The following is a 25,386-nucleotide window of genomic DNA, read 5'->3' on the forward strand; positions in this document are numbered from 1 at the left end:
AGTAGGTCATATTAATCATAATTACCAGATATTTTAAGAAATGATGACTTTTTTTTTCTGTTAAAGGTGATCTTAACAAGAAAAGAAAAAAGCTCTGAACAGAATTTGAGAAATGATTATGTGGAAACTGTCAAAAACTTCCTGTAAACTAAAATAATCTAATTTGCATTTATTAATAAAGGTTAAATATGAGTGCCTCGCAGAGGAAATCAAAATAGGAGACTATTACCTGAGGTTACTATTGGAGGAAGATGAGAATGAAGAAAGTGGATCAATTAAGAGATCGTAAGCTACTCTTCATATCTTGTTGTATTTGTTTTCACTAGTAGTTTCATGGCTAATTCTATTGTGAACTTTTTTTTTTTAATCTAGGTATGAGTTTTTCAATGAGCTCTATCATCGTTTCCTTCTCACCCCAAAAGTAAACATGAAGTGTTTATGTTTACAAGCCCTTGCTATTGTTTATGGCAGATGTCATGAAGAAATAGGACCCTTTACAGATACGAGATATATCATTGGAATGTTAGAGAGGGTAAGGATATCATTTAAGGAAATTGCTGTGTGGTAGTGCATTTGGGGTACTTGTTACATTTTTAAAACTAAATTCTGTTTGATTACATTGTTACCATAACTTTCTGCATGAATTTTTGTGTAATTTACTTAATACTCACTTAAATATAAGTTAGATGAATAGGAAAATGACTAATAAATGGGTTAGTGTTTGTCCATGTCAGTGAAGTATGGATGAGCTGGACAGGTGTGTAAAAGAAATAGTGACTCTTAGATTTGTGTGTATATTTGGTTTTCCACTTTGGAAAAAGTCTTAAATGATGCTAGCATACTAAATTTCTAAGTGTGAAGATAGTAAAACTTTTTAGAACTACAGTGGTAACCAAAAAAAGGGAACCTTGAGTTAGCACATTTTAGAAAGTTTGTCATTTGACACTTGAGTTTGGCTGGGGGAAAGAACATACTGATCCATTCATCTAGTGCAGCCCAAATTTGAGTGTTACCTACTTATTGCAGTATATACACTTTGTTCTTTCATTTGTGCTTCTGTTTCTTTTACATTTAACCATTTAAATTTCAGTGAACTGCCTTTGCACCATTTTACCAATTTTTATTTAAAAATTTTTAATGTTTATTCATTTTTTGAGAGAGAATGAGAGAGCATAAATTGGGGAGGGGCAGAGAGAGAGGGAGGCGCAGGATCTGAAATAGGCTCCAGGCTCTGAGCTGTCAGCACAGAGCCTGATGTGGGGCTCAAACCCATGAACTGTGAAATCATGACCTGAGTGGAAGTCAGACGTTTAGCCGCCCGCGTGCCCCTATTTCACCAATTTTTAAATGGTTTTTATAATCAGTGCTTGTTATAGTTACCTTATGTGTCAGTCATGCTTTGTACATTAAGAAACTGATTCTGGATAAGGTTACAAAATGTACCTAGGAAATAACATAACCAGATGAAAAATCTTTCTTTGCTGTTATACCAGTTTGTACTATTGAATTCCAATTCACTGTTACTCCAGTGAACCTGAGTATTTGTGGCATACCATTTGTAATTTTTAGGTAGATATATTTTTCCTTCTTGTTTTGTGTTCATCATGATGTGATTTATGTGAAACATCATTAATCATTCTTTAGAATATTTACTTGAGAAGTATCATTTGGGCCAATTCTTTTTTTTTTTTTTTAGTTTACATCCAAACTAGTTAGCATATAGTGAAACAATGATTTCAGGAGTAGATTCCTTACTGCCCTTACCCATTTAGCCCATCCCCTCCCTCCCACAACCCCTCCAGTAACCCTCAGTTCTCCATATTTATGAGTGTCATATTTTGTACCCCTCCCTGTTTTTATATTATTTTTGTGTCCCCTCCCTTATGTTCATCTGTTTTGTCTCTTAAAGTCCTCACATGAGTGAAGTCATATACTTGTCTTTCTCTAATTTCACTTAGCGTAATACCCTTTAGTTCCATCCATGTAGTTGCAAATGGCAAGATTTCATTCTTTTTGATTGCCAAGTAATACTCTATTGTATATATATACCACATCTTCTTTATCCATTTATTCATTGATGGACATTTGGGCTCTTTCCATACTTTGGCTATTGTTGATTGTGCTGCTATAAACATTGGGGTGCATGTGTCCCTTCGAAACAGCACACCTGTATCCCGTGGATAAATGCCCCAGTAGTGCAATTGCTGGGTCGTAGGGTAGTTCTATTTTTAGTTTTTTGAGGAACCTCCATACTGTTTTCCAGAGTGGCTGCACCAGTTTGCATTCACATCATTTGGGCCAATTCTTTTATTTATTTCATTTTTATATACATTCTTAAAGCTATATATCTGTTTTTGACTTTTAAAATAAATGCCTTCCATGCTCGCTTCGGCAGCACATCTACTAAAATTGGAACGATACAGAGAAGATTAGCATGGCCCCTGTGCAAGGATGACACGCAAACTCGTGAAGTGTTCCATATTTTTTAAAAACTGAGAACAAACTGAGGGTTGATGGGGGGGAGGGAGGGGAGGGTGGGTGATGGGTATTGAGGAGGGCACCTTTTGGGATGAGCACTGGGTGTCGTATGGAAACTAATTTGACAATAAACTTCATATATTGAAAAAATAAAATAAAATAAATGCCTTCCTAGGGAAATTGGATAAGTTATATAAAATTGCAGAGAATGCAAGTCATTGATGAATTACAGTCTTCTCTCATTTTCTTGATGTTTAAAAGATCTTATTTTGGGGCACCTGGGTTGCTCAGTTAGCCAAAGCATCTTGATCTCAGCTTAGGCTTTGATCTCAGGATCATGATTTAAAGCCCTGCGTTGGGCTCCATGCTACATGTAGAACCTACTTTAAAAAAAAAAAAAAAAAAAGATGACACTATTTCTTATTGACTGTTGTTGATTTTGTCCAGTGATGATGATAATCTTCATTTGTGTTTCTCTCACTTCTGACTAAATTCTCATTTATTTCATTAGTGCACAGACAAACTTGAACGAGATCGGTTGATCCTCTTCCTTAACAAGTTGATCCTTAATAAGGTGCGGTATCTTTGCCTAAATAAGCAATTGTTTTCAAATAAATCACATAAGTATATAACAAAAAATAAATTATTACAGTTTGGGTTAATTATCCAGATGTGATTCTTTTCTTATTTTCTCCTTTTAGTTGAAAGGAGTGTGCTCTACCTGAGTGAAAATTTTTTGTCAGATATTCTCTGCACATTCTGTCCTACTCTTACAGATACTAAATAAATTAAGACTAATCAAATTCTGAATGAAGAATAATGAGGGATGAAATCATTATCCGATTATTCTTTAGGGACTCTTTAAGATTGGACTTTTAGTAAGACAAATGTTTGACATAAAATGGAAAGTTTCTAATTTATTCAGTGTATATTTTGATGATAATTAATTTGAAGACATAAACTGAAGACTCCGTTTAGCTCTTCACATTTTCTTTTTAAGACATTTTAATAGGCTCATACTGTTTCCAACAAGAATTTATAGTTGTAAATATAGCATCAGTTCACAATTATATGGTGTTGCAATGAAATCTGAGCAGATCTTTATATTTTAATTTGTTTAGTTTCAGTCTCATCTTTAGAAGATGATGCACGTTTTAAAATGAAGTGTAATTAATAAGTCTTAAGGAAATTTAAATTGTATATTTCTAACTTATAAGAAATTACCAGTTTTGCCTTAAGTTTACAAAAACAAACTGGAACGTTAAAAGGTTTTTTAATATACCATATTTTATTTCTGATTATAATCTGTTTATTAACAAAAATAACCTAGGAAAATGCAGGATACTTGGAGAACCAGAGAGTTTATCGTGGGTGTTATTCCTGCTAGGCTTTATTTTTATTTTAATTTTCTCAGAATATGTTTAAGTAAAAATTCTTATGCGATCTCTTGGCTCTTTTCACATTTATCTAAATTCATGTTCCTCGAATTCATGTTCCTTGAATACTAAGTAATATCAGTTGTAGGTCAGTCTTTCCAACAAGATTCTAAATATTTTCTTCTTTGGGAGTCTTGTAGGTAATAGTACCTATTTGGAAGAAACATTTTCAATTATGTAAAGGTGTCTTTGTCTTCCAGAGAAATGTTAAGGATCTCATGGATTCAAATGGAATTAGGATCCTCGTGGACTTGCTTACCCTTGCACATCTCCACGTAAGCCGAGCTACAGTACCACTGCAAGTATGTATGCTTATCTAGATTTTACAAGTTTAATGGTCTTCGAGTACAATTTAGGATCAAAAGAATCATAAAAATTTGGCATGAAAACATGTCAGTATACATGGCCATGAATATAGCCAATAATTAAGATATCCAATAATTACGATAGAACTAATGCCCAAGAGATTAGGTCACACACAAAAAGTTAAAATAACCATAAGAGCAGTCTAAAATGGACAGTGTTGATCCAGTTTTATTTTTCTTGTGTCTCTTGTCTTTTAAAGTAACGGTATTTCTAATGTGGCTTATTTTGAGGCAATGTGATCTTTAAGATTTAAACTGACTATCAGTTATGGAACTAGAACTTTTAGTTCTAGCCACTGAGAATATACTTTGTCTTTAGCAATCTGGAGCCCTTATTGAAACCAGCCAGTAAGAGGGTAGAGCTGCAAGTCTTTACTAAAAGGTCTTTTCTGACACCTAACTTGTACAAGAGACCTATACCTAGCTTGGTGATTTTTGTGGTGGTTTGTTTTTGTTTAATCTGGTTTGAGATATTCTTAGTTTTTGGCTGAATTGTGTACAAAAGTGCTATTTGATGAATATTTAGAATATGGCATTTTCTATTATCAGGGATAAATGCTAGTAATTGTAATGCATGTATAGCATTACAGTATACCAGGTACTATTCTTGTATACGTGATATATCAACTCTTTAAAAAAATTTTTAATGTTTATTTTTGAGAGAGCACGAGCAGGGGACAGGCAGAGAGAGAGGGAGACACAGAATCCAAAGCAGGCTCCAGGCTCTGAGCTGTCAGCACAGAGCCCGTTGCGGGGCTCGAACCCCCAGACCGTGAGATCATGACCTGATCCGAAGTTGGATGCTCAACCGACTGAGCCACCCAGGCGCCCCAATGATGTATCAACTCTTTAAATTCCATGACAGCCCTCCCATTTTACAGATGAAGAAATTGTGGGACAGAGAAGCCAAGTGTATTGTCCAAAGTCATGCATTAAGAAACAGAGCCAGAGTTAGAATCTGGAAGTCTTTGCTCTTGACTACTTTGCTGTGCCTCTCTATATGAATCAAACCAAAAGTTAATAGGGTAGTTAAAACCTTGTTTTAATAAAATACACTAACTACATAAAATTTTTCTCTTAGGTTCTCATAAACATTGACCTATAAAATTATAAGTATCTGTAGTGAGGGTAGTAAATTGAAAGTGTTTAATAGTATTAAAAATTTTTGGTATTTTAACTCTTTGATCTTGGATGCTTATTGAAACTTTTAGTTGGATGAGTTTTTTCCCTCAAAAGAATTTAAGGATTTTCAGCATTGTGGTTTAAGGTTAACGTGTTTATTTATATAGTTATTTGTAATATTCTTTGCTACTAAAATGTTATTGTACTAAGAATTTATTAATGACCATAGGGAATGTAAATGTCTTTGAATTTAACTTCGATTGCCAAGTGAATTTAGGAAACCATTTATTTCAAATGCATATTAATAAGGAAATAGCTTTTTTGAACTACTAGGTCAGACGTTTGATTCTTAACTCTGAAAAAGTCATGTGAAAGGTGATTTTCTAAAGGAATGTAAACCCAGGAAATTAGTACTGTGTTACTTTTTATGATATCTGGCCCCTTAGATTTCTGCCTTGGAAAATAACTAAATCTTTTTAAAACTTAGAGCAATGTAATTGAAGCTGCTCCAGATATGAAAAGAGAGAGTGAAAAGGAATGGTACTTTGGCAATGCAGACAAAGAGAGGAGCGGCCCATATGGATTTCATGAGGTTTGTGTCTTAGAAGAACTTTTTGTGATGGTCTTAGTCTTTCTTATGCCCTGCTGCTTAGCAAACGTAGGGGTGTTGAAGATTGTTAAACTATGGTTTGAATTACTATCATTAGCTCCAACGGCTCTGCCATTCATTTTCCATATGAAGGATTAGATGGCTTGCAGTTCTAAAGAACCACACATACACATACACACAGACATGCAGACACAGTTGTGTCTTCAAACCTTACTGTTTATGGGCCCTTGCTATGGAGGTAGCATTCAGATTTTTAATGAATTTTAAAATAATAATAGTTGCTACCTTAATAGTTATAAGGTATTATATAATCTTATGAGTATTAATAAGCTTTTTAAACTGTAACACTTCTATTATGGAATGAACCAGGTAAACTTTAATATGAAGTCTGAAATTATTGAAAGTTGCCTGTGCAATCCAGGTATAATTTCCATCTTAACGTTTGCTGATACTTGATCTTGCCCTCCCAGGCTCAGTTGGAATTTAGCCAAACATAGTTTTATAGAAGACCAAGCCTTTAGCTTGTTTATATCTTGATCATTTTACCATCTGCCTACTGTTTGCATTCTTTCCAGTGTTCTTTATGCTCTGCAGGTTGGCCAACTGTATGGTAATTTTCCTACATCAGTAACCTAATTCAGGTTCCTGAAGGCTTGTCAACAAAAGTTTGTTACTGTTTTTTTGATTGTACACTTGCATGTAAATTCCCATAGTTCATGTATTTATCACAGAATACAAGACATTAGCAAACTTCATTTTGCTTCATTCATGTTTGTAATAATGGTGCCTTCCATTCATTTAGATGCAAGAATTGTGGACCAAAGGAATGTTAAATGCAAAAACCAGATGCTGGGCTCAAGGCATGGATGGATGGCGACCACTTCAGGCAATACCTCAGCTTAAGTGGTGTCTGTTAGCCAGTGGACAGGCTGTACTAAATGAAACTGACCTTGCTACCCTTATATTGAACATGTTGATCACAATGTGTGGATATTTTCCAAGCAGGTAAAATGTAATTGAACATTTCCATGGTTAAGAGGTACTCTGAAATATCTTGTTCTCTCCCAATGGGTGCTTCCTCAGTAACAACATGGGATTGGTCTGGTGATTTAGAGCAAAGATATTCCTTTTGTGACCTTGAGAGAATGCTGCTGAGTTTTGGAGCTTTTGAAACAGAAGAAATAACTTGCAAATTATATTGATAAAGTAGCTAGAAGGTAACTTTCTCTGGGAGACTTCTCTGAAGCTACCAAATTGAGGCTTACTAGCTACACTCTGGCAACAGTAACAATTGTCACATTCATAGGAAGCAGGCATGAACATTTGAAATAAATACACTGTAGTCCTAGACAGCGGTGAGTGCCACCAGCAGCTCTTCATCTGTCACGTTAGCCACTCCTGGTATAGAACTTGAGCCTAAGCCCACATCTTGCCCCAGGTCTTGTTCCACTTTATCAGTAAAGGTGAGAGTTTGTTATACAGTGATAATTATAACTGTTGCAGGGAATTTTTCTATCTTTATAAAATATTTGCATATGCATCATTTTGTTTATTACTGTACTAAAGATATTTTGTGATGGAAACTACAGAGGGACTATCAATTTTATAACACTTGAAGCTTTCATGGTTCCAATTCTCTTTAAAATTCAGATCACACTTGAAAGCATACAATTAGCATTTAGAAAAAATGTAGCATTAAAATTAAAGCTATACGTGGAAAATAGAGTAGTTAAACTAAAGTTTAAATTTATGTAACAACGTTTGATATGCCCTTTGGGGGGAAATATCCTCTGACAGTGTGTTGGACAACACCAAGTTTAATCAATTAAATAATAAATAAGAGTCTTTGGCTCTTCTAGGGTACTGTTTTTCAAGGAAATCTTATGGAAGGAAATGAAGTCATATTAAGCAGCCAAATAGATTTAAACCAAAATACCTAATCATGTTCCCAGCTGTATGAGAGCTTAGTCTTCATTAACAAAAAAGTAAGGTAACATGCTTCATGCCTAGTAGAATGTCCTATGCTCTGCACATACAAATTTTAATAGATATATTAAATGCCGACCTTAGAAAATATTTTCTAGGGATCAAGATAATGCCATCATTCGGCCTCTACCCAGAGTGAAAAGACTGCTATCAGACAGCGCTTGCCTACCCCATATCATTCAGGTGAGTTACCTTTATGTTATCAAATTAGAAACAGTATTTTAAGAATCATTCTCCCTTGTTCAATTTTATTATGAACCCTAGTCTTTTTTTTTTTATTGTAGTCTATTCCATTTCCAAAAAGCCTCAACTTTGATTTACATTTAGTTTACTTCTAATTGAGTTGATATTCTGAATAAACTGTGGAAGATTGTGTATCCAAGAGCCTAAACATGGGAAGCCCCCAGACTCCAGAATTATTTTCAAAAGGTTTTCTTTATTCATTCTTAAAATCACACCATTGAAGTTAGGACTCTTGGGAAGCACACTAGTGGGCCAGAAATGGACATGTGCTGGGCTGTGTCTCAAGAAATAATCACAGCTGTCTTGCCAGTTTGCCTCAGTGTTTTGACTCTTTTCAGTTAAATGTTTCCATGGACAGCAGCTGATCCGGTACGTTCAGTTGGAATTATGCAGGATATACTAAAGTATCTTTTCTTCTTTTTTTTCCCCCTCATTATTCTGCTGTTCTGGAATTAAGGTATCTCCAGATTAGCATTAAATCCAAATAAGTCAGGTCCCAGAGATTTCAGGTCAGTGCTTCCCTCCTGTCTATGGAGTGTCCTATTGTTAAATCTCATTTTTTATATTAGTATATGTGCTGCTGAAGCGAGCACAATCATTTTTTATATTAACCACACATGATGTGACTTTAAAGTATATATATGCCAGTAACTTTGCTGTTTGTACATATCACTTAAACATTGATGTGAAATGGGAAAGGAGAATTACTTAGTTTGTATATTTTTACATTCATGGATAGGTAAGTAAGTGCCTATGCAAGTCACTGATAATGAAAAAGAGTTCTGAAATACAGTGCTAGTACCCTATTGACTACCCACCCCACCCCCCACTGACTTCTGTTACTTAAGCGTATATCAGCATTGCAAAATTTGTATGCTTTTCTGTTGTGGACCGTTCTGTTTCAGTGCTTACATGAAAGAACACTGCAGTTCTTTCTTGTAACCTGCCACCCACCCCAGCCTAGAGCACTGTGTGGCTGCTTATGTGAGGTAGAATGAAAAGAGGGATTTGCCTTCTCTTCTGGACATGTAGATAAAGGCCTAGAAAATCTACCTCTCCCAAGCATTATTTTCAAGAATCAGGGAGCTGGAAAGAAAGAAGTGAATGCGAACATTGTTGAATTTCAGGCCAGGAAAGAATGACTGGGAAAAAAAAAAAAAGATGTGGTTGGCATAACATGAAGCTTTCGAGGGGAAGAGTCCGTTTAAATTAACTAAAAAATCTCTAGTAATAGCTGAACAATTAAAATGACTCAGGAGAAGAATTTAATTTTTAACTCTAACTGCTCTTAATAGTGTATATATTTTGTATATACTGAGTTCAAAAAATACTTTTAGAACATATTTTATTTTTCTTTAATTTCCTGTATTCTGGGAGACCTTACTCTTGCTAAACACAGGCAGCTATAGTAGTTTTCAGGAACACATTATCTACATCGGTTGGTACAGATTTCTGTACTTCGTTTGACTTTAAGAGCACACCGGTTTTACCTTTTGATACAGCTTTGGAATTTTTAGAGTGTGTCTAAGATACAGTGAGTGAATGTCCTAGGTTTTCTGGTATAGTCATAATTTCAAATATTCTGAGTTTTTGCCTGCTTATTCCCATATTTTAATTAAAATGATGTCAAGTCTTGAGCTACGACTGCTACTAACACTAGGGAAAATCCTGTTACTGTATCTGTTTTTCCTTTGTAAAATATCTCATAGTACTAAATACTACATCAAAATACCTTGAGGAACAGATAAGACACCAGAACACAGAGAAATCTAGTTTACTAAAAGGCAAGACATACACCAGTTTAGTCTCCTGAGTCTGGAACTTTGACCTCCTAGTGTGAGCTAGTATTTACTCTTGTTATTTTTTTGTACTAGTGGCATTTGACCCAACACTGGGGATTCTTTGGAAATGTTTATAGAAAAGTGAAGTGCCACTTGTGTTAAGATAAGACTTAGAAAATTTCTTGATCAAATGTTTATTCATAGCAACTCTATATGATTTTCAAAAGCCCAGACTCCTTTTGGTGGCCCCGGATATTCCCTTAAGTATTACTAGCTCAAATTTTTTTTAGAGATCACGTCTCTTAGTACTTTCGGCCAGCAGTAAACGTACCACTAGTATTTGGTCACCCACGTTCCTTCTACTTGTACTTGTAGATTCATTTTTTAGTACTGTTAGTGTGCACTGATAGTTTTTCTCTGCTCCTTGAGTTCTCAAGTAGTCTCCAGGGAATTCTTCACATCCTGAAACTAACCCAAAGCATACCTACCTTTTTCTTTTTTATTTTGTCATTAACAAAGGCCACCTAAGAAGATTCCTGCATAAGAAACGTTTTTTTTTTGTATTTTTTATTTTTTATTTTTTTATTTTTATTTTTTTTAGAAATGGTTTTATCTGTAATCATGACAGCATAGTTTCAGGCATCTTTGGGTCTTTTCTGAATAAGTTTTGAACAGTTCTCAATATTTTACTATCTCTGCATTAAATGTTGTTAAATGAATTAATTTTCAAATCTGATGAGTCTGGTAGACAGTAGCTTACTAAATCCCACAGATTTTTATTTTGTAACTTATTACATATAAGAAAGTGTAACCTCAGCACATGAAGTACATAAGCGTGAAGTAAATGATGTTATTGCAAGTTTTTTTATAATCCAGTAACAAAAACATTTTATTTTTTTAGCTACTGCTGACCTTTGACCCTATACTTGTTGAGAAGGTTGCGATTTTGTTATACCATATCATGCAAGATAACCCACAGTTACCTCGTCTTTATCTTAGTGGAGTATTTTTCTTTATCATGATGTATACAGGTTCCAATGTGCTTCCTGTTGCTCGGTAAGAACTTTAATGGTAATCTATTTAAAATTATTTCAAATGTACATGGACAGCTGTTTAACTATATGTCTGAGAATTTGGAAATTAGAATGGGGAAAATAATTATACCACTTTACCACATCTAACATGAGAATTTATCACCATCTTTTATACAGTTTTAATATGTATTTAACATCACTATGTTCATATTGCACGTACAGTTTGACATTTTGCTTTTTTCTTCAAATTAGGTAATTTTTCGTATTATATATTCTTAATATGACCATCATTTAAAAATCTTTCTAATTCATTTAAGTTCTTGCCTTAATTAGAAATTAAACAATTTGGGAGTATGTATTTTTACAAGTTGCCTTTCATGGCTTTTATTTAAGTATAAAAAAATCTGATCTTTAGAAAACTAAGATTACTTAATTTAAATCAGTTCCTATGTCTGACAGGTAATTTCTTTTTCTAGATTTTTGAAGTATACACATACCAAACAGGCTTTCAAGTCTGAGGAGGTAAGCCAGATTAATTCATGTAACTTGACTCTGCATAAGCTGTTTGGCACTAAACTGTCCTGAGCTGTGTATGTTTATTAGATTATAAGCACTTGAGGGCAGGTACTGTTTTACTCCTCTTTCACATTCCTTGTGGTACCTTGTACAGATAAAGTCTAAGCTAATATTTTTTAATGAAAATAAATGTAGCCCATTAGAAATTGCAGATAGGAATTATAACATGACCCTGCTGTGAATATAACTTGTTCCCGTTGTGTAAAACCTGGATTAATAACTTCCATAAATACCTCAGTATATATCTGAATCTCACACTCAGCTAAAATTCAGTAAAGACTTCATCCTTCTTTTTGTTCAGATCCTTAGGTGGCAGAAGTGCCAATTTCCTTTTTGAAGCTATTTAATTCTTCAGGTGCTCTCAAGTATCCTTGCCATTTAACTGGGGAAGAAAAACAGGAATCCAAAAAAAGCTAAGGTTCATCCAGATAGCTTTGACAACCTGAAACTTTATACCTATATTTTACAGAGGTATTTATTATCAAAATATAACTGAAAGATGATTCAAATTTTGTTAGAGTTTTCACAGAGCATTGATTTTCAGATTTTATTGTGAGCAGAATAATAAACCGACAGCAGTCCACTGCTGAGGACACTAACCAAGGAATGTTACACCTCTTTGACAATGTGGTATAATGTCATGTTTTCTAGAGCATCCAGGGAGGGCCTGGAAAATAATCTAATAATATTAAAGTGATGCCCATGGCAGTATAATTTCTGCAGCTTTATACAAATAGAAAATGAGAATATAAAAAGAGTTTTAAAAAAATTAATGCGATCACCACAGTATAACATTAGGCATTTTTTGGCATTTCTTTTTTTCCCCTTTTTTTCTGTGCAGTTATGCATATGGAATCTTTTTTTCAAATTTTTATAACAAAAATGATATATCATTTCACCTAACAGTATTTTGAATAACTACAGCAAAACTGTGTTTGTAACAGAACTCTAGATGCAAAAACTAACCAAATAATGGTTTATTTTATTTTATTTTATTTTTAATGTTTATTTTTGAGACAGACTGAACACGAGCAGGGGAGGGGCAGAGATAGAGGGACACACAGAATATGAAGTAGGCTCCAGGCTCTGAACTGTCAGCATAGAGCTCGACATGGGGCTCAAACCCATGAACCTAAGCCAAAGTTAGATGCTTAACCAACTGAGCCACCCGGCGCCCCCCAAATAATGGTATTCTAAAGAACAAAACCACCAATTCTTTGTCCCAAAATTTAACGGATAGTGAATTTAGCAAAAAAGCCTGAAAGTATTTATCATCTAATTTGTCTTGGCACTACGTGGTAAAACCGTGTCTGGGTTTTTTCTTCTGTCTCTTTGTCAGATCCTAGAGGAATAAAACATTCTCACTTTGCCTAGAAGGAAAAAAGAAAAGTATTTATAGTCCTTAGGATTTTATTTCCATCAGGTAAAGAAATGAGTTTTAAAATTTAGTATGATAAAGTATGATCATTCTCCTGACTCCCATTTGCCAGCCAGAGAATATGAAGTTCTTAATACAGTTAATTATAATTACCATGAATAGATACTTTCCATCTAAATAGCCACACTTCCTGAGGACAGGCTTTTTAAGATGTTGATTTTCTGGACTTAACTTGTTTTTGAAAACAGAAGCAGTTCTAGGTGAAAACTGCAACCAACAATGTAACACAGGAAAATTGATATAAGTCTTGGTGGCATCTCTCCTTGTGCTGTCCTTTACTATTACATGTGGTCCAAGCAGATCATCCTAAATAATGTCGGCAGCCCCTGACATCTGACGAGCTTAAGACTCTGCTGGAGGCCCAGATAGTGTTAATTCTACCTTGAACCTCATGCCAAAGCCAGTTAATACCAGACATCTTCCCCTTCACAGAACATAAAAGCAATTTGTTCTGGTTGTTTTCTTAAAATATTCCCTAACCCTCATTCACTTATTAGAAAATTGAAGGGTAACTTTAGTGTTTTTGTGTTTTGTTTTAAAGACAAAAGGACAAGATATTTTTCAGAGAAGTATACTTGGACACATCCTACCAGAAGCAATGGTTTGTTACTTAGAAAATTATGAGCCTGAAAAGTTTTCTGAGATTTTTCTGGGAGAATTTGATACTCCAGAAGCAATCTGGAGCAGTGAAATGAGGTAAATAGCCAACTGATTGTATTGTATTGTATACTCAGAATCCTTGCCTCTTGCCACCTGGTTTGACTTCTGTTAAAAGAACTGTTTTCACTAGTTACACAATCCAAGCTACAGTAATCATTGGTGCCAAATCAAGGGATGAGTTTGACGAGGCCATGAGCTTTTTTCTAATCTAACATGATTTGACAGAGTTACTGTTACCTTAATAGAGCTTTACATAAGGTTGATCCTATTACCACTGGTGATGCTTAAGTCAGTCTATGGAACTGGTAGAATTTTAGGCAGTGTATGTAAGGAATATATAGGGATAAAATCAAGACACGCCTCCTTGGTATTTGGAAACAGAGCTGTCCCCCCACTAAAGACTGTGCCCACATAGAATGGATCATACCAGAGATACCCCAATTCATTTTAGAATGAGGCCCTTAGCACATTTTGACCTTAATGTGGAAATTAGCTTTCCTAAAGAATGCCCTTGAGGAGGAAAAGCCTTGGAAAACAAGAGAAAGTAGAGGCACAGAAGCAGACGTCAGCATCCAGACAGGCTGTGTCTAGAAAAAGACTGCACACTTCATAGGTCCAGTGTCAAGGCCACCACTATTGTGGAGAACCCCTCAGTCCTCTTAGTTGGATGGCGGTTGATCTGAGTCTGTTATTCCCTCCCTTGGCTGACTTCACACTCACAGTGCCACTTGCTGATTATCATTTGGCTTGTCAGGTAGGTTGACCCGTAGACTTGGCATGTGCTAGCCAACAATGTATTCTGTGTGACAAACATGCTTTTCATTGGGAACAAATGTATAGGAATATAAAGAAGTTTACAATACAACTTTTCTATGGAATATTTTTCTCCTGAGATTGGTTAATATAAGTCCCTGTCTAAAAGATATAGTTGTCTGTATACTAATCCGATCAAATTTCTGCTGAACTGAGGGCCAGACACCAGATTGTTAATTATAATAAATACTGTGTAGTGAGCTTCTTTGAGGTGCTAGTAAATTTAGTCCCCTGGTTATGCCCTCATGTGTTGCATGAAGTATGCAAATTCAATACCATTTGACCTTCTAATGACTGATTTTTGGAAGGACTGGGAATATCAGCCTTTTGCTCTATGCTTGTCCTTATAGATAAGTATTATAAATAAGTTTATATCCATTGAGACTTTTTACATAACAAGTATGGAATATTCTCAGTAACATTCTTATAAACACACATTTTAGGCCAATAATTGAGTTACTCTAAAGAAGATCCACGTAAATATTGTGCATGATTACCTGTCTTAACCTTTTTTTTTTTTTAATAAAATAATCCTTTCATAATGCTCGGAGAGTTTTCTAATTGTAGACGCCTCATGATAGAGAAGATTGCTGCCCATCTTGCTGATTTCACACCACGTCTTCAGAGTAACACAAGAGCACTTTATCAATATTGTCCCATCCCAGTAATCAACTATCCACAACTAGAAAATGAACTATTTTGTAATATTTATTACCTCAAACAACTTTGCGATACACTCCGGTTTCCAGATTGGCCCATTAAAGATCCGGTAAGTCAGTAGGTTAATTTGTGCCTTCTCAAACTGTAAAAATAGCTTCTAATCACTCTTGGGTATTTATTTCTTCTCTGATAAGGATAATAGCTTCCTTAAATGTTCCCTCTTATTTAAGGACTGTGTACCTCTGAGTGTAATGTAATATATTTGGATAAATCCCAAATATAGAAGCTTGTCTTTATAGCATATTGAGTAAGCTCGCAGATATTGGAATTAGGCAGTCTGGGATTGAGTCTCAGTTTGGCCATTAGTAGGTGTATTTAACATTGCTTGATTTCTCTAAGCCTCCGTTACAGTAACAGTACTACTACTACTAATAGCAACTATCTCATGTGGTTGGGAAGATTGAGAATTCATATGAAAAATAGCATGATTCCTGGCACACATAGGAGGCAGTAAATGGGACCTACTATTTTATATAGTAGCCTGTCCACAGTGCCCTTGGGAACCCTCCAACTTGAGCCCTTGGATATCTGCTGGAAGCCTGGAATAAAGTGGGCCTGGGTGCCCCTGTTGGTTTTTTGGTGTAGCAGTGGTTATACCATTATCCTTATCATCAAAAGATTTCAGAACAGTTGCCGTCTTAGGCATTGCCTCTTTATTGTGACCAGATAAAGACCGCTATCTCTGCTACCTGTTATGGATTCAGCATGCAATAGAAAAGTATGGGCTTTTTAGTCAGACTATTTTTGAATCCAGTTCTACCACTTACTAAGTGGGAAACATGGTGCTATCTCAAAGAATCTGAATGGTTTCATGTATTAACGAAATTTTGTACAAGAATTAAGTCTGCTACAGTCTGTAAAGCATCTAGCTCCTTGGCATAAATGCATGCAGTAAATATTGGCTTTCTTCTTCTGACCTGCTACCCAGACTCTCTTGGTTTTACTTACTGTCTCTTAGATTTGTTTGAATGTCAGCTTACTGGTAATTACATTAGATCACTTTGAGAAGCATGTAACCATATACTGCTTTCTTTCCTACTGCAATGTATCCACTAATTTCAAAATTTTCGGTGCTTTCTGAACATTTCTTTAACAATTAAAAGTAAAGACAGAAATTGTCAGAGAATAAAAATACCACATAAGAAAAAGAGAGGAATGTAGCCCTGTAGCAGATACCCTGCTACTTATTTAGCAGTGACTTTGGTTATGTGTATTTCAGAAAACCGTAATAGTTGGATAGCCCAGAAATGTCAGTTTAAATACAGCACAAGAATTCTGTAATTTATAATTACATTCTGAAATCGTTTTACTTTCATTAAAGATAGAAATTTTAATCCTCTGTCTTTAAGGTTAAGCTTCTAAAAGATACTCTTGATGCCTGGAAGAAGGAAGTTGAAAAGAAGCCTCCTACAATGTCAATAGATGATGCTTATGAAGTGCTTAATCTCCCTCAAGGACAGGGCCCGTGAGTTATTTTCAGTATTGTAATACTAAAAGTTTGCCTTGCCTTAGAATATTTTTTTTTAAATTTTTTTTTTAACGTTTTATTTTATTTTTGAGACAGAGAGAGACAGAGTATGAACAGGGGAGGGGCAGAGAGAGAGGGAGACACAGAATCTGAAATGGGCTCCAGGCTCTGAGCTGTCAGCACAGAGCCCGACACGGGGCTCGAACTCACGGACCGTGAGATCATGACCTGAGCCGAAGTCGGATGCTTAACCGACTGAGCCACCCAGGCGCCCCTACTTGCCTTAGAATATTAATATCAAAGACTGAGTTATTAAACAACGGCTTTTACATTTTTTTTTTGCCTATTCTTTGATATGTATACACCTGTGGGAATAACCATATGGAACTGTATCCATGTGATTATCATTTATTACAAATTTGTTAGAATTAACATTTTTCTGTCTTGCTGGTACAGGTTTTGCTCTCTATTAACTGAAATAATGTAAAACACCTGGCACTGTACCTGCCACATGGTCGTCACTCATATACTCACCTTCCCCCTTCCTCCTACTATTTGTGTTACACGTGAGGAATAGATTTGGTAGCAACATATCTAGGACGCTAAGATGTATAGGAAAGAGTGTGCATTTACTTCGTTAATATATAAGTGAAGTTTTTATAGTAGAATAGATAATATTAGAGAAAAGTGGTTTAAAAGACATTTTCTTAAGTCTGATTTTATACATTTTATACATTTTTGGCAAGGCTGATAGTCAATATTACTTAAAATTACAGAGTTTGAAGTGACAGTTTGAAAAATTGGAAAAAAATTTTCTTAGTTCTTCAAATACAGTTTTGTGATTTGAAGTGAATGATAACCTTCCATAGGGAACATTGAGGTTTTATCTTTTGTATGTAAAGAATACTCTTCGGGCGTCTTGGTGGCTCAGTCAGTTGAATGTCCAGTTTCAGCTCAGGTTGTGATCTTGCAGTTCATGAGTTCAAGCCCCTCATTGGGCTCCCTGCTGTCAGCACAGAGCCCACTTTGGATCTTCTGCCTCTTCGTTCTCCCCCTCCACTTTTTGCGCACACGTGCTGTCCCTCTTCCTCTCTCCCCAAAATAAATAAACATTAAAAAAAAATTCTTACTTGAATCTTACTGGGTTTAATTTGATGCCTAATATGTGATCATATATAATAAAAGTAAGATTCTTACAGTATCATTTTAAGTGATTATATAAATTTTTTTCTTGTACCTTACTCTGTTCATAAAATAATTTTGCTATTTAACAGGCATGATGAGAGCAAGATTAGAAAAGCTTACTTCAGACTTGCACAGAAGTACCACCCTGATAAGAATCCAGAAGGGAGGGTATGTACTACCTTTGGAATTAGGACTGTTGGGTTGACTTCCTTTTGCTCTATTAATGTTTTAGGTGGAGAAAAGGTATATTCACTCTCTGTGCTCGTGCTCGCCTCGTAATGCCCAGTGTATGTTACATTAACCTGTGGCCCATATGCCCCTGGTTTGTGCATGAATGGTCCTCCCTCAGTTTACCAGAAGGACTGCCCTTATAGTAGTAACTAGTGGATATTTTTTCATGTCTAAGAATTAAGTCTAATGGGCAGTCACATGAATAATTGAATGTTAAGAATGTGGATGAATGTAATTAATTTGTAGGTGAAGTTATGGCCATCTGAATTGCTTTGGGGGATTTTTTTTTTTCTAATGACATTCAACTTCATATTGTTCTAACTGAAAAAATAGAAAATTTGGATCAGACTTAAAAGTTACCTGGTGGTGGTATTCCCTGATCCTGCCTCTTCAGCTTCCTACTAAAATGCCAAGAAAGATTATATAAAAGATGAAATCACACAGTATGACTTCTATAACTACGACTGATAGCTTATTGATAGAAACTTGGAGTAATTTCCACTGATTTCAAGGTTAACATTTTTTTAATTAAAGACAGACATTACTCCTGAATGGGAAGACTTGGTATTGAAAAGATACTGCTGGGATGCCTGGGTGGCTCAGTCGGTTGAGCATCTGACTTCAGCTCGGGTCATGATCTCACGGTTCATGGGTTCAAGCCTCCCATCATGCTCTGTGCTGGCAGCTCGGAGCCTGAGCCTGCTTCTAATTCTGTGTCTACCTCTCTGGTTCCCCCTCCCCTCCTCACACTCTGTGTCTGTCTGTCTGTCTGTCTCTCTCTCTCTCTTGCTCTCAAAAATAAACAAACATTTAAAAAAAATTTTTTTTAAAAGAAAAGATACTGCTTTTATATGTTTAAGACATTTTAAATCAAAAGCCTGGGATTTTTTGAGAAATGTGTAGCAATTCAGATTCATCTGGGAGAGAAAACAGTCAAGGTAGGAAGAAATTTTTACATCAGTATTAAATTGCTAGACTTAATACCAGATGTTGAAATACTCTATAAAGCTATGGTAGTAAAACAATGTGACACACAAGAATCAGCATGTAGATCAAGGAACATAATATGGTGTTGTAATTAAGACATGGATTTAGGAGTCAGACCTGGGTGTAAGTCTTAGCCCATCACCAGTTGACTTTGTGACCCTAGATGAGGATATAACTGTTCACACTTCATATGGACGTTTGGAGGATTAAATGAGATAGTTTGTAATGCATATTTAGTACAATGCCTGCTGCAATACTCCATAAACAGCTCTTACTATTTTTATAATAGCTCAGAAACTGTCTTTATGAGTTCAATATGATATATATGGTATAAACCAAGTGAAGAAAAATTTTTTAGTAATGGTATTAAGGTCAGTAAACAGCTATTTGGCGGCGGGGCGGGGCGGGTAGGTTTCACCTTGAGTGTACCAGCTAGATTACAATTGGAATGAATTCCTTAATGTAAAAAACAAAATAATAACTAAGAAGTTTTTGGTAAAATACAGACCAGCTGTTTGGTTTGAGATCTTCCACACTAAAAGTTAATTACGTTTGGTCATATACAGGATATGTTTGAAAAAGTAAATAAAGCATATGAATTTTTATGTACCAAATCAGCAAAAATAGTGGATGGGCCAGATCCAGAGAACATAATTTTAATTTTGAAAACACAGAGCATCCTCTTCAACCGTCATAAAGAAGGTAAGGCATGTGTTATTTTCAAATTCTAATTTACCTTCCAGCTGATATCTACCATGTTACTTGTTTCTACAGTATATTTTAATAGATTTAGAGTTATTATTGCGTAAGATTCTTAGAATTGCATTTTAGAGTAAAAGAGCAGTTTTCTATTGGAAGGGCCAAAATGTTGTTTGTTTTTATACTTTCCACTTCTTACCTATGTTTTTTAGTATTTTGCATTTCCAGTAAGTTTTTGTTACTCCTTCTGGAAGGACGTTAGCTTTTTGTGCCTGTTCATAACTTTAAAAGCTTCTAAAGAATGGTCTGGTGTTTAAAACCAATAGAAACTTTTCATGTGATCATATACTTTAATCATACTTCTCATTTCCTATGGTAGCTCTCAAAACCCTCTGATCCTATGGGATACTTTGCAAACCATGATTGTAGAAGAAATAGGTATGATTTCACAGTACAAGGTTATTGGGAATTTCCAGCATGTTTGCAGTGCCATTTGCTGTTAACCATAACCAGAAACCCAGGAAAGTGAAAACTTTAAAGGCTTTGTTGGGGATGGGAAGTTAGTTTCAAGACTGCAGGTGTCCTTTGGCTTTGGAACTGAACTTGGCTTGAAGCCAAGAGTAAGAGACCCATTTGCTCTGTAGGATGATGTTGGGAGAGAAGGAAGAGAGGACAGTGGGGATTTGAGATAAGCAGGACTGTTGGGTAATTGAAGACAAGTGGGATTGCAGTTTTAGTATTACACGGGACAGCATGGGGATCTAGCAGTTTGAGAGCAGTGACTAATTGATTCACTTTTGATTATGAATTGAACAGAACACATTTGTAAAGCATTTAGTTATATGGCATTTACCACTAATCAAAATGACTTTAAACAAGTCTTTTTCAAACCATTGGTTACATTTTAATGGCTAATAACTATATTAGAGTCGCACTTGTGGCTCACCATTGGTTTATTATCAAGGTCATAATGTTTTTTCAGGCTGCACCTCCCACTTTTCCCAAAGGGGATTTATAAATAAGTTCTGGTGTGGGGTCCTGATCTGTCTGTGTTGTCTGCGGTCACATGAAAAGTTACAAAGATTCCGTGGACAATGCAGAAAGTAGATATTTTGCAAAGGATCAAAACCACTACATACTTAAGTTTAGTAAAGTTTAATCTACCAGAAAATAATCTTTTTGGGGGCAGAAAAATTTTAGAGAAATCAGCCAAACAAGTATGCTAGAAAAGGAAAGATCCAAGGGATTTATACTAGGTTTAATTTCTTTTTATGAACTAGAATTAGGAGACCTTTAAGATGTTAAATATTTTGTCATTTTTTTTAAGGGAACACAATTGAACATAGTGTCAGAATTAACTTAAAACCATGACAATCAATTTTTGTTTTGCTTACTGTTTTCCCAACACTAACTTTTGATTATTTCAGATTTACAGCCTTATAAATATGCAGGATACCCCATGCTAATTAGGACTATAACAATGGAAACTTCAGATGACCTCCTGTTCTCAAAAGAATCACCATTGTTGCCTGCTGCTACAGAGCTAGCTTTCCATACTGTCAACTGCTCGGCCCTCAATGCTGAAGAGCTCAGGAGGGAGAATGGAATTGAGGTAATATGGGATAACCTCTGTCCTTCTTTCTCTTCAAGCTAGTTGAGGCACATTGCATGACTTTTGGCAATAGAGAATTCACCAAGTACAATTGATGGAATTTCTTACCTTAATTTATTCCACCAAATAACATGTTATATTCTCCATATTCTAGCATTAAAATTAAAGGTAGAAATGGAGCTTTATTTCATAATGTGAAATGGAAAGTATTTGATTCAAAATTGATAACCTTAACTGCTCACAAAATAGCTTATTGGGAATGTTAAAAAAAAAACAAAAAACTTCTAGGGATCTTTTACTTGTTTAACAAATGTTAATTGAGCAAACATTTATTTACCAAGTATCTAACATTAAAAGGTCAATATTTTATTCCTACCAGAAAAGACTTTTCAGACTTCAAGTCAAAATGGGGGATTAATGGATAACTTCTTTCTCTTCAGGTGTTACAGGAGGCATTTAGTCGCTGTGTGGCTGTCTTGAATCGTTCTAGTAAACCAAGTGACATGTCAGTACAGGTGAGGCTAAAATGTGTGGTTCCAAGACAGTTACACTAGACCAGTAGTAATTGAAACTTGAACTTCTATGAGAATCACTTGGAGGGCTCATGAAAACGTGGGTGGCTGACCCCTACTTGGGCTGCTGCCCATAGTTTCTGATTCATTGGTTCTGGGGTAGAGGACTGAATATGCTTTTAACAAATTCTCAGGTGATACTGAGGCTATTGGTTTCTTTATCACACTTAAGTACTACACTAAATCACGTGGAATCTAGTGCTTGATTTTTTTTTTCCTTAGAGAATAGTATGATGAACTCTTATATCCCCACCATCCACTTACAAACATTTGTCATTTTGCCATTCTTTTTTCACTTATCATCTGCTCCTTCCGTAATTTCCTTCTCTACCTCCCTCTCCCATCTCTAGTCATGTTTTTCCAGTTGTATTGAGAAGCAGTTGGCATACATCATTGTATTAATTTAAGGCATATTGCATGATGCTTTGATTTACATATACTATGAAATGATTACCACAGGTTCACCTAACATTTGTCATCTTAGATATAACAATCCATCACTATAGTTTTTTTTTTTTTTTTTCTGTTAAGGTTATAATTGAACTTATTGAGAGAAAAATCCATCAGGAATTCATTAAGATCATTGTAGAATGCATCTTTTTGTGTGGTCCTTTTTATGCTAGCAAATTTTAGAATATAAAACAAACAAGTACAGGGTGCCTGGGTGGTGGCTCAGTTGATTAAGCGTCTGACTTCGGCTCAGGTCATGATCTCGTGGTTGGTGGGTTTGAGCCCCATGTTGGGCTCTGTGCTAACAGCTCAGACCCCAGAGCCTGCTTCAGATTCTGTGTCCCCTTCTCTCTCAGCCCCTCCCCCATTCACATCTGATTCTTTCTCTCTCTCTCTCTCTCTCTCTCTCTCTCAAAAATAAATATAAACACTTAAATGAGTACAAGCTTTTTAGTTTCATACTTTATTTTGAAGTGTGGTAAATAAGTAGAATTGTTAGTTCTGCAATGTTAATAAGTTGGACAAAAATACCTTAACTGGAGGTTGGCGGACATCTTTTTATAAAGGGCCAGAGAGTAAATAAATATTTTTGTCAGGCTATTTACAGTCTCTCTTGCATGTGTGTGTGTGTGTTAACAACCTTTAAAAATGTAAAACTGGGGTGCCTGGGTGGCTCAGTCAGTTATACATCCAGCTCTTGGTTTTGGTTCAGGTCATAATCTCATGGTTCATGAGTTCAAGCCCCATACCGGGCTCTGTGCCGACATGGCAGTGCAGAGCCTGATTGGGGGTTCTCTCTCTCCCCTCTTTATCTGCCCCTACCCCACTTATACTCTTTTTTTTTTTTTTTGAGAAAAAGTAAAAACCATTCTTAGCTCCCTGGCCATACAAAAATGAACCAGGGCCAATTTGGCCCATGCACTGCAGTAGCCATGGTTTGCCCACCCTGCATATAGAGGAAATCTTAGCCAGAATTACTAGTGATTCAGTAGAAATGTTCTTTTTAAATTTGGAGCATCATACATAGGATTAAGCATTATTCATGAATCTCTGCTGACTTGATTTCTGGTGTCTGAAGTAAGGAATGTGCATGTGAACCTTTTTCTGTTTTTTGTTTTTGCTCTGTTGTGTTGCATGCAGGTGTGTGGACACATAAGCAAATGCTACAGTGTGGCTGCTCAGTTTGAAGAATGCCGAGAGAAGATCACGGAAATGCCTGGCATCATCAAGGATCTCTGTCGGGTGCTATATTTTGGCAAGGTAGAGTTCATCTTTAATGCTTTCTAGATGCAGTAGGCAATGGGTGTTCTTGTCACATAGCCAGTCCCCAATTTATACATAAGCTGTTTTCCCAAAATTGTTTTTATGTGCATTATTTGGATCTCTAAAATCATTTTTCACAGAACCCTTGGTGTAAATGGAGGCTTTAGTTCCTATGGTGGCCCATAAGAAATAAGACTGAAGTGACATGTAAAGGGAAGTAGGTCTCATCTGAACATTGGAAGAGAGGCAGAGAAGAAATGAGAGACTAGAGTAAATGAATCTAATGCAAGTAAAGGACCATGTGAAACCTGTAACAATCAAGTCACTGGTGGGCAGGGCTTTGGGTTGCTGAGAAGTTAATATTTCCTCCAAATCCTGTACTGCTGAGGCAAATTAGCCTCAAACTGGGGTAGGTGGAGTAGGTGACTGGGAAGGAGAGAGAGCTTTCTTAGATAACTGGATGGAGTGAGTTCTGTTGGAATTGAATAGGATTGGGGTGCCGATCCTGGACTAAGTTATCTAGAGTTAATAAATCTGATGAAAATCTCTTAAGTATATTTACATGATGTCCTTCGAAGTGTTTAATGAGAATACAAACTCTGATATAAAGAAGGAGATCCATACACCTGCACTAAAGATATTTCTGATACAGTTAAGACCCTAGCATGTGAGTTGTAATGCCTTATGACTATTTTTAAAAATTAGAATACAAAAATGGAGAAAACTATATTTCCGAATCTTTGAGCACTAGCCTCAAAAACAATTCAGTGTCTTATCACAGGGTCACTTTTAATTTTAGACTTTAAAGGATATTGGATTCAGATTTAAATTGAATTGAAAATACAAGAGAGGTGAACATTTTGCGCAGTAAGATTGCTAGCTTGACGTACATTCATAACCAATTTCTCTTGGGAGCTTTTTTTTTTTTTTTTAATTTCATTATTCTTAATCTCTCAGAGTATTCCACGGGTGGCCGCTCTTGGAGTAGAATGTGTCAGTTCCTTTGCTGTTGATTTCTGGCTACAGACACACCTATTTCAGGCTGGAATTTTGTGGCATCTGCTTGGTTATCTATTTAATTATGACTACACGCTAGAAGAGAGTGGCATTCAGAAAAGCGAAGAAACAAATCAGCAGGTAACCTTCACACTGCTTTACTCTTGAATTTAAACCCAAACCATAGGTTAATGCTGAATAATGTAAAGCAAAGGTCTAGCTATACAGAGCCCCAGACATGAACTGTTTTTCTGGATAACTAAATTTATAGCTCTTTAAGTCCCAGAACTTATTTTAACCATTTATGCTATGAGGATTCAAGGGGAGGGAATTTATAGTAGCATATACTGCACATAACTTAATATTTTCTATTACCTAGAATCATTTTTATGATTGCAAAATTATGGTTGTGTATCACAGAGAAATACAATGGTGCTGTTGGGGCTAGCTCCCTCAGGCACTTGAATACTTAACCTCATTTCCTTGAATATTTTTTCTGTCTCCTTTTTTAGTCACTCACCTTCATTACTCACGTTGTTAGTGTGTTCCTCTAGCAGGCAAGTCTGTCTGCCTCTACTGTACTCCCCACCCTACCCCCAAATGTACTTCTTCCAGTTATCTATAAGATGGTGTAATGGTTATAACTGAGTATGTATATTCT

General features: G+C 35.7%; 1 protein-coding gene and 1 non-coding gene across 2 annotated transcripts in view; both read left to right on the top strand.

The window, feature by feature from the left end:
• Positions 1-25,386, top strand: part of DNAJC13 (DnaJ heat shock protein family (Hsp40) member C13) — a 125,426-nt gene that overhangs the window by 68,272 nt on the left and 31,768 nt on the right. Inside the window, exons 23-40 of the mRNA XM_047099768.1 lie at positions 182-285; positions 373-532; positions 2,990-3,052; positions 4,115-4,216; positions 5,889-5,993; positions 6,814-7,016; positions 8,096-8,180; positions 10,923-11,077; positions 11,532-11,577; positions 13,611-13,765; positions 15,110-15,311; positions 16,612-16,727; positions 18,005-18,083; positions 19,700-19,835; positions 21,260-21,444; positions 21,885-21,959; positions 23,607-23,726; positions 24,687-24,866. Coding sequence (XP_046955724.1) covers positions 182-285; positions 373-532; positions 2,990-3,052; positions 4,115-4,216; positions 5,889-5,993; positions 6,814-7,016; positions 8,096-8,180; positions 10,923-11,077; positions 11,532-11,577; positions 13,611-13,765; positions 15,110-15,311; positions 16,612-16,727; positions 18,005-18,083; positions 19,700-19,835; positions 21,260-21,444; positions 21,885-21,959; positions 23,607-23,726; positions 24,687-24,866 — 2,271 coding nt within the window. The remainder of the gene's footprint in view (positions 1-181; positions 286-372; positions 533-2,989; positions 3,053-4,114; positions 4,217-5,888; positions 5,994-6,813; positions 7,017-8,095; positions 8,181-10,922; positions 11,078-11,531; positions 11,578-13,610; positions 13,766-15,109; positions 15,312-16,611; positions 16,728-18,004; positions 18,084-19,699; positions 19,836-21,259; positions 21,445-21,884; positions 21,960-23,606; positions 23,727-24,686; positions 24,867-25,386) is intronic.
• LOC124527484 (U6 spliceosomal RNA) lies at positions 2,380-2,486 on the top strand. Its single transcript, XR_006965907.1, has one exon. It is a non-coding gene; the product is annotated as a U6 spliceosomal RNA (small nuclear RNA).

This window comes from Lynx rufus, unplaced genomic scaffold (genome assembly GCF_022079265.1).
Source record: "Lynx rufus isolate CCGP_SWC_20201006 ecotype Redwood Valley unplaced genomic scaffold, mLynRuf1.p SCAF_5, whole genome shotgun sequence".
Classification (NCBI taxonomy): domain Eukaryota; kingdom Metazoa; phylum Chordata; class Mammalia; order Carnivora; family Felidae; genus Lynx; species Lynx rufus.